The sequence below is a fragment of the Tachypleus tridentatus genome, chromosome 6, assembly GCF_004210375.1.
Source record: "Tachypleus tridentatus isolate NWPU-2018 chromosome 6, ASM421037v1, whole genome shotgun sequence".
NCBI lineage: Eukaryota > Metazoa > Arthropoda > Merostomata > Xiphosura > Limulidae > Tachypleus > Tachypleus tridentatus.
Window position 1 is genome coordinate 150,902,889 of NC_134830.1, and position 11,256 is coordinate 150,914,144.

General features: G+C 32.4%; 1 protein-coding gene across 1 annotated transcript in view; it reads right to left on the bottom strand.

Moving 5' to 3' along the window:
* Positions 1-1,941: 1,941 nt before the first annotated feature.
* Positions 1,942-11,256, bottom strand: part of LOC143254050 (sodium-dependent nutrient amino acid transporter 1-like) — a 49,558-nt gene continuing 40,243 nt past the window's right edge. Inside the window, 4 exon segments of the mRNA XM_076508789.1 lie at positions 1,942-2,301; positions 2,419-2,592; positions 7,453-7,553; positions 10,007-10,106. Of these exon segments, the coding sequence (XP_076364904.1) occupies positions 2,119-2,301; positions 2,419-2,592; positions 7,453-7,553; positions 10,007-10,106 (558 nt within the window). The 3' untranslated portion in view covers positions 1,942-2,118.

The following is an 11,256-nucleotide window of genomic DNA, read 5'->3' on the forward strand; positions in this document are numbered from 1 at the left end:
CGGTTTTTAAACAATATGAAACTCATACATGAGGTAACAATGATTGTAACAATTAGGTTCAGTCATTTTAAATAATGTTATACATCTATTGGTCGGTTTTTAAACAATATGAAACTCATACATGGTAACAATGATTGTAACAATTAGGTTCAGTCATTTTAAATAATGTTATACATCTATTGGTCGGTTTTTATGAAACAATAACAATGAAACAATTTGGTTCAGTCATTTTAAATAATGTTATACATCATACATGAAACTCATAACAATGATTGTAACAATTAGGTTCAGTCATTTTAAATAATGTTATACATCTATTGGTCGGTTTTAAACAATATGAAACTCATACATGTAACAATGATTGTAACAATTTGGTTCAGTCATTTTAAATAATGTTAACAATTAGGTTCAATTTGGTCATTTTAAATAATGTTATACATCTATTGGTCGGTTTTAAACAATATGAAACTCATACATGTAACAATGATTGTAACAATTAGGTTCAGTCATTTTAAATAATGTTATACATCTATTGGTCGGTTTTTAAACAATATGAAACTCATACATGTAACAATGATTGTAACAATTAGGTTCAGTCATTTTAAATAATGTTATACATCTATTGGTCGGTTTTTAAACAATATGAAACTCATACATGTAACAATGATTGTAACAATTAGGTTCAGTCATTTTAAATAATGTTATACATCTATTGGTCGGTTTTTAAACAATACGAAACTCATACATGTAACAATGATTGTAACAATTAGGTTCAGTCATTTTAAATAATGTTATACATCTATTGGTCGGTTTTTAAACAATATGAAACTCATACATGTAACAATGATTGTAACAATTTGGTTCAGTCATTTTAAATAATGTTATACATCTATTGGTCGGTTTTTAAACAATATGAAACTCATACATGTAACAATGATTGTAACAATTTGGTTCAGTCATTTTAAATAATGTTATACATCTATTGGTCGGTTTTTAAACAATATGAAACTCATACATGTAACAATGATTGTAACAATTAGGTTCAGTCATTTTAAATAATGTTATACATCTATTGGTCGGTTTTTTCAATATGTCATTTTACAATATACATCTATTGGTCGGTTTTTAAACAATATGAAACTCATACATGTAACAATGATTGTAACAATTAGGTTCAGTCATTTTAAATAATGTTATACATCTATTGGTCGGTTTTTAAACAATATGAAACTCATACATGTAACAATGATTGTAACAATTAGGTTCAGTCATTTTAAATAATGTTATACATCTATTGGTCGGTTTTTAAACAATACGAAACTCATACATGTAACAATGATTGTAACAATTAGGTTCAGTCATTTTAAATAATGTTATACATCTATTGGTCGGTTTTTAAACAATATGAAACTCATACGTGAGGTAACAATGAGACTTGTGAACACTATGAAGCAGATATCAACAACAAGTTTGTGTATCACACGACTGAGGGAGTGAAATGCCACATGAATACTTTGTTATGAACTGGATATTTCACCACCCTGAAAATTAACTTGTCATAATCCTTTTTACCTTTATCTCGATTTCTCGAAACTACAAAACCGGTGTTAAGATTTACAAAAACGTTCTTCAGTTATCTTTGTTTGATTGTTAACCATAAATTTGCAGAAGCTATCTGTGCTTTGTTCACAAGGGGTATCGAACCCTAATTTGTAGCGTTGGAAGCGTGCAGATTTTTGGTGGTTATTGTAACTGGTGTTATTCTATGTTGCTCTTGAGCTGGAATAAAGCGACACCTAGTGAACATCATAATTATCGTACGTTAGGTAAAAACAGTAAAACAATAAATTATTGTATGAGTGGATCGAATTACGTATCATGGAAAACCCTCCAGTATAAAATTGTTAATGAAGTCGAATATGACAATTATTTACCAGAAAGTAACATAAGTGGATAATTTTATTTGCAGTGTGCTGAGAACTATACAAGATTTCTGACAGTACTATAACGTTATAAAAGTGTGAACTAATACTTTTATACATAAAAATGGATAATTTAGTAACAGATAACATTATTTCAAGTATTCAAACAATCACTTAATAATTGGTACATGTTGTTTCAGGTTTGCATATCGTTTTCTATATTTTCTTCGTCGTCGATTTGATCACTATACCTTGGATTACAATAAAACACTAAATTGTCCGACCCACTCTTCTTTTTGTTCCACTGTTTCCACGCCCCTATCTCGAGCAAGTTCTTAGGTCCCCACTCTTTCTTCGACTGGAGAGCCAAGAGGAAGTTCTGAAAGTGTTACATAAAGTTGGAAACTTCAGTGTAACTCATAGTGTAACTCTTATGCGTGGTGAGAAATAATTCATAAAGTGTTTTGGTTACAAAATAAACAAGTCAAGTCCATACCGCTTTTACGGTTTTTCCTGGATTTCTGTTCACAATTATCACCATCCACACTGGAATCTGAATCCAAGCTACAGCAGCCAATACCCATCCAAGAGCCTCTCCCCAAGAAGGAATCCCATTGTCGCTCTTTCGAACACTGATACCCAACATAACGTTACCATAGACGTAGATAACCTAGTAAACAATCAAAAACAAATACATATTTACCCTCATTTACGTCTCAAACATAACGTTACCATAGACGTAGATAACCTACTAAACAATAAAAAACAAATACATATTTACCCTCATTTACGTCTCAAACATAACGTTACCATAGACGTAGATAACCTAGTAAACAATCAAAAACAAATACATATTTACCCTCATTTACGTCTCAAACATAACGTTACCATAGACGTAGATAACCTAGTAAACAATCAAAAACAAATACATATTTACCCTCATTTACGTCTCAAACATAACGTTACCATAGACGTAGATAACCTACTAAACAATAAAAAACAAATACATATTTACCCTCATTCACGTCTCAAACATAACGTTACCATAGACGTAGATAACCTAGTAAACAATCAAAAACAAATACATATTTACCCTCATTCACGTCTCAAACATAACGTTACCATAGACGTAGATAACCTAGTAAACAATAAAAAACAAATACATATTTACCCTCATTCACGCGTCAAACATAACGTTACCATAGACGTAGATAACTTAGTAAACAATCAAAAACAAATACATATTTGCCCTCATTCACGTCTCAAACTTAACGTTACCATAGATACTGATAACCTAGTAAACAATAAAAACAAATACATATTTACCCTCATTCACGTCTCAAACTTAACGTTACCACAGACGTAGATAACCTAGTAAACAATCAAAAACAAATACATATTTACCCATATTCACGTCTCAAACTTAACGTTACCATAGATACTGATAACCTAGTAAACAATAAAAACAAATACATATTTACCCTTATTTACATCTTAAACTTAACGTTACCATAGATACTGATAACGTGGTAAAATATAAAAACAAATACATATCTACCGTCATTCACGTCTCAAACTTAACGTTACCATAGATACAGATCAGCTATTAACCAGTTTAAATAGTAAGTCAAACACTATAAAAAAAAAACAACTGAAATTTGAGCAAATAAAAATATGTCATATTACAGATATTAACATATAAAAGTAGGTTGAACTACTTCTACAACATGTCATTCATACATAAAGTAAAATGTGAGACAACCTTAGTAAGAGAAGTATCTGCACATGAAGGACCCACACACCGGATGGGAGTACTTCGCGTACAACGTCTAAGCTATTGTTAACAGCATCGTGCAAGTTGTGGAAAATAATGAAAACAATGTCTCTAAACTGTATAAAAGTGGAGAGTGAAATACCTTGTTGTAAAACATAACGGTACATAATGAGCTGTCTATGCTTCACTCGCTGCGGATATGAAAGCCCGATTTTTTTAGCGTTATAAGCCTACCGATTTACTATTTTTACACGCGCTTTTGTGTAAGGAAGTTTGGTTTCAACTTCCCGAAAAGCTACATGAGGGCTATCTATGTTAACCGTCGTGACTTTGGTCATGATAAACTGAATGAAAAGCAGCTTGTAAACACTACCCACCACCAATTCGTGGGATACTCTTTTACTCTTGTAAACACTACCCACCACCAACTCGTGGGATACTCTTTTACTCTTGTAAACACTACCCACCACCAATTCGTGGGATACTCTTTTACTCTTGTAAACACTACCCACCACCAATTCGTGGGATACTCTTTTACTCTTGTAAACACTACCCACCACCAACTCGTGGGATACTCTTTTACTCTTATAATTGACCCTCACTATACAACGCCCCCACGGCTGAAACTACGAGAATGTTTGGTGGGACAGGAACCAACAACTATTAGAATGAAAGTCGAAAGCTCTAACCGACAGGCCTTTGAAAAGATATAAATTAAAAACTGCATTACCAGGTTTGTTAGGGGAATTGTTTTATTGTGACTTATTCATTTAGAAATAAAATTAATAGCTAATATTACAATAATATTATAACGTTACAATCAGTACATCAAACTAACAACAACTACATTGTGTATAACGTTACAATCAGTACATCAAACTAACAACAACTACATTGTGTATAACGTTACAATCGGTACATCAAACTAACAACAACTATATTGTGTATAACGTTACAATCGGTACATCAAACTAACAACAACTATATTGTGTATAACGTTACAATCGGTACATCAAACTAACAACAACTACAATGTGTATAACGTTACAATCGGTACATCAAACTAACAACAACTATATTGTGTATAACGTTACAATCGGTACATCAAACTAACAACAACTATATTGTGTATAACGTTACAATCAGTACATCAAACTAACACCAACTACATTGTGTATAACGTTACAATCGGTACATCAAACTAACAACAACTACATTGTGTATAACGTTACAATCAGTACATCAAACTAACAACAACTACAATGTGTATAACGTTACAATCAGTACATCAAACTAACAACAACTACATTGTGTATAACGTTAGAATCAGTACATCAAACTAACAACAACTATATTGTGTATAACGTGACAATCAGTACATCAAACTAACAACAACTACAATGTGTATAACGTTACAATCGGTACATCAAACTAACAACAACTACATTGTGTATAACGTTACAATCAGTACATCAAACTAACAACAACTACAATGTGTATAACGTTACAATCGGTACATCAAACTAACAACAACTACATTGCGTATAACGTTACAATCAGTACATCAAACTAACAACAACTACATTGTGTATAACGTTACAATCAGTACATCAAACTAACAACAACTACATTGTGTATAACGTAACAATCGGTACATCAAACTAACAACAACTACATTGTGTATAACGTTACAATCAGTACATCAAACTAACAACAACTACATTGTGTATAACGTTACAATCAGTACATCAAACTAACAACAACTACAATGTGTATAACGTTACAATCAGTACATCAAACTAACAACAACTACATTGTGTATAACGTTACAATCAGTTCATCAAACTAACAACAACTACATTGTGTATAACGTTACAATCAGTACATCAAACTAACAACAACTATATTGTGTATAACGTTACAATCGGTACATCAAACTAACAACAACTACATTGTGTATAACGTTACAATCGGTACATCAAACTAACAACAACTACATTGTGTATAACGTTACAATCGGTACATCAAACTAACAACAACTACATTGCGTATAACGTTACAATCGGTACATCAAACTAACAACAACTACATTGTGTATAACGTTACAAACAGTACATCAAACTAACAACAACTACATTGTGTATAACGTTACAATCGGTACATCAAACTAACAACAACTACATTGCGTATAACGTTACAATCAGTACATCAAACTAACAACAACTACATTGTGTATAACGTTACAATCGGTACATCAAACTAACAACAACTATATTGTGTATAACGTTACAATCGGTACATCAAACTAACAACAACTATATTGTGTATAACGTTACAATCGGTACATCAAACTAACAACAACTACAATGTGTATAACGTTACAATCGGTACATCAAACTAACAACAACTATATTGTGTATAACGTTACAATCAGTACATCAAACTAACAACAACTACAATGTGTATAACGTTACAATCAGTACATCAAACTAACAACAACTACATTGTGTATAACGTTAGAATCAGTACATCAAACTAACAACAACTATATTGTGTATAACGTTACAATCAGTACATCAAACTAACAACAACTACAATGTGTATAACGTTACAATCAGTACATCAAACTAACAACAACTACATTGTGTATAACGTTAGAATCAGTACATCAAACTAACAACAACTATATTGTGTATAACGTGACAATCAGTACATCAAACTAACAACAACTACATTGTGTATAACGTTACAATCAGTACATCAAACTAACAACAACTACAATGTGTATAACGTTACAATCAGTACATCAAACTAACAACAACTACATTGTGTATAACGTTAGAATCAGTACATCAAACTAACAACAACTATATTGTGTATAACGTGACAATCAGTACATCAAACTAACAACAACTACAATGTGTATAACGTTACAATCGGTACATCAAACTAACAACAACTACATTGTGTATAACGTTACAATCAGTACATCAAACTAACAACAACTACAATGTGTATAACGTTACAATCGGTACATCAAACTAACAACAACTACATTGCGTATAACGTTACAATCAGTACATCAAACTAACAACAACTACATTGTGTATAACGTTACAATCAGTACATCAAACTAACAACAACTACATTGTGTATAACGTAACAATCGGTACATCAAACTAACAACAACTACATTGTGTATAACGTTACAATCAGTACATCAAACTAACAACAACTACATTGTGTATAACGTTACAATCAGTACATCAAACTAACAACAACTACAATGTGTATAACGTTACAATCAGTTCATCAAACTAACAACAACTACATTGTGTATAACGTTACAATCAGTACATCAAACTAACAACAACTATATTGTGTATAACGTTACAATCGGTACATCAAACTAACAACAACTACATTGTGTATAACGTTACAATCGGTACATCAAACTAACAACAACTACATTGCGTATAACGTTACAATCAGTACATCAAACTAACAACAACTACATTGCGTATAACGTTACAATCAGTACATCAAACTAACAACAACTACATTGTGTATAACGTAACAATCGGTACATCAAACTAACAACAACTATATTGTGTATAACGTGACAATCAGTACATCAAACTAACAACAACTACAAAAACTAAGCTACTAAATAACATCATGATAAAAGTATGGTAATTCAGAACAGAACACAATGAAACTAAGACTACGTTACCACAGTCTATCCACGAAACTTACAAGCATGGTGAAGGGAGCAACTACGACCCATGTTACCTTCCAAAACCAGCCCACGGGAAACCCCAGCATAAAGTGTACATCGTTACAAAATTGTCTCCAACCTGAATCAAGAGATATTATTGTTAAACAACTACAGAAAAGAGTAGATACAGTAGTTAACACTTAGTTTGATATTAACATACTAAGCGTGTGACGGCGTTCGACTCCTAACCCGAGGGTCGCGGGTTCGAATCCCCGTTACACCAAACATGCTCGCGCTTTCAGCCGTGGGGGCGTTATAAAGTTACGGTCAATCCAACTATTCGTTGGTAAAAGAGTAGCCCAAGAGTTGGCGATGGGTGGTGATGACTAGCTGCCTTCCCTCTAGTCTTACACTGCTAACTTAGCGACGGCTAGCGCAGATAGCCCTCGAGTAGCTTTGCGCGAAATCCAAAACAAACAAACATACTTTTTGGACTTGTGTTTCGCTTTATAATATCAAATAGACAGAAACTCCATTAAAACACGTAATATATTCCATTTATTATATAGTTAAACGTTCAGTCTGGAGCTGGAGAGGAAAACTAAGTTAATAAACAAAGTAATATAACCTCCAAGTCAGGTTAATATCTCTATAAATATCCTGACAAGGTGATTCTTGTTGTAACATCAACTGGAAATATATCTTTAGTTCCTAAACAAACGCATTCTTTATAATATAACATCAACTGGAGACATATCTTTAGTTCTTAAACAGATTGTTTATAATGTGATGTCAACTGGAGACATATTTTTAATTCCTAAACAAACTGAATGTTTATGATGTGACGTCAACTGGTTTGTTTGTTTTTGAATTTCGCGCAAAGCTACACGAGGGCTATTTGCGCTTGCCGTCCCTAATTTAGCAGTGTAAAACTAGAGGGAAGGCAGCTAGTCATCACCACCCACCGCCAACTCTTGGGCTACTCTTTTACCAACGAATAGTGGGATTGACCGTCACATTATAACGCCTCCACGGCTGAAAGGGCGATCATGTTTGGTGCGACGGGGATTCGAACCCACGAATTACGAGTCGACGTCAACCGGAGACATATCTTTAGTTTCTATTGTGTTTTTCTTATAGAAAAGCCACATGAGGCTATCTGCTGAGCCCACTGAGGGAAATTGAACACCTGATTTTAGCGTTCTAAATCCGCAGACTCACCACTGTACTAGCGGGACGGGCCTTTAGTTTCTAAACGTGAAAGTTGTTTATTATCTGACGAAATCTGCAAACATAGTGTTATTTCCTAAACAAATTGTTTTTGTGAAAGTAATATAATAATGTTTATTATAAATACTATTGTAATGTTACAAGTCGCATCATGTAGAATAATCATGAACTAGTCGCCTCTTGCAAAACATGTGCAGTAGTTTTTATACCCTGCATCACGTGTTAGATCGATAACTGTGTCTATTTGAAGAAATGTCACGTGGTAAGATAAACGTAACTTTATTTATTAAAACCACACGTAGGTAAACAATAACGTACAGTAATGGTATTTATAACTGTACGGAGTATGAAACAGTGTTTACTGTATGTCACAGTTGTACGTACGAGTTGAAACAAAGAAACTCACAAAAACAAAGAATAGAACCTCGCATTAAAGAAGAAGAAAACTTAAATGTGTTTATAGCGGTTTATGAAATGAACCAAAGCTAAATTATTACGTATTAAAGTAAACGTAAAGTTGCAATGAAGGCAAACGTAGCTAATTACACAGAAACGTCAAAATGCGTGTTCACAAAATGATAAACATGTAGTTTTAAACGGACTTCGAACGCATATTTTATACGTAAATAAGTCGAAGACACTCATAAAAATTGTATTTGGTCTAATATTGATTTTTAAAGGAAATTACACGCGAGTTAAATGTTTGTGTGAAATATTTTGCAAATTAAAAAAATAAAGTTGAAATCGAAGACAATCGTCACGTGATGATAAAGACATTGAGTCATATTGTATCATATTCATTGTATTAAAAAGTTTCAATAAGCAATAAGTAGTTGATATTGTCGTGAATTGAAAAGCCAATTGACAATCCAGACTCCTCGAACAAAGGTCTTCCAAACGATACGACATTTGGTCGAGAAATCTGCGAGAAAAGTTCTGGAGAGGGAGACAGACAAATGGATTATTTGTATGGATGTAACAGATTACCGACAAACTGAAAAAAAAACGTACGTTTTCTCTGAGCACCGTTTAATGTTTTGTTAATTACATGAAACAAAAGTTTAAAAACAGAAGTAAGTGATAGACTTGTCACGTGGTGACTTTATAGCCTGAATTATTTTCTGTTATAAAATAAAGCAACTGGTATAACCAGTCCTAAGGATAATTAATGTTTCTTAAAGGTACACAGAGAGCAAGTAATATTTGCATTTTGGTCCATTGAGGTACGCTGGACACAGTTAAAGAAAGGCATGATGCTAGAAACATATCGGCCGTTTATAAACACTTTATTTTGCTTGATATAAGAAATGAGAAGTAGCACATAAACCGAAACCTCACTTTATTGGTTCTTCATCTACTCACCATATATGTACATGACCCCTGAAATTTCAAAGATGGCGTAAAGAAAAGCCGCAGCTCCCACACAATAGTTGTCCAAGAGATACATAACATAGAGACCAGCCTATTATATAGAAACGGTATTGTTGATTAAAAATAAACAGTAAGTTATACAAGAGACATAACGTAAATACTGGTCTATTATATAGAAACGGTATTGTTGATTAAACAGTAAACAGTAAGTTATACAAGAGACATAACGTAAATACTGGTCTATTATATAGAAACGGTATTGTTGATTAAACAATAAACAGTAAGTTATACAAGAGACATAACGTAAATACGGGTCTATTATATGGAAACGGTATTGTTGATTAAACAATAAACAGTAAGTTATACAAGAGACATAACGTAAATACTGGTCTATTATATGGATACAGTATTGTTGATTAAACAGTAAACAGTAAGTTATACAAGAGACATAACGTAAATACGGGTCTATTATATGGAAACAATATTGTTGATTAAACAGTGAACAGTAAGTTATACAAGAGACATAACCTAAATACTGGTCTATTATATGGAAACAGTATTGTTGATTAATCAATAAACAGTAAGTTATACAAGAGACACAACGTAAATACTGGTCTATTATATGGAACCGGTATTGTTGATTAAACAGTAAACAGTAAGTTATACAAGAGACATAACGTAAATACGGGTCTATTATATGGAAACAATATTGTTGATTAAACAATAAACAGTAAGTTATACAAGAGACATAACGTAAATACTGGTCTATTATATGGAAACAATATTGTTGATTAATCAATAAACAGTAAGTTATACAAGAGACACAACGTAAATACTGGTCTATTATATGGAACCGGTATTGTTGATTAAACAGTAAACAGTAAGTTATACAAGAGACATAACGTAAATACTGGTCTATTATATAGAAACGGTATTGTTGATTAAACAATAAACAGTAAGTTATACAAGAGACATAACGTAAATACTGGTCTATTATATAGAAACGGTATTGTTAATTAAACAATAAACAGTAAGTTATACAAGAGACATAACGTAAATACTGGTCTATTATATAGAAACGGTATTGTTGATTAAACAATAAACAGTAAGTTATACAAGAGACATAACGTAAATACGGGTCTATTATATGGAAACAATATTGTTGATTAAACAATAAACAGTAAGTTATACAAGAGACATAACGTAAATACTGGACTATTATATGGAACCGGTATTGTTAA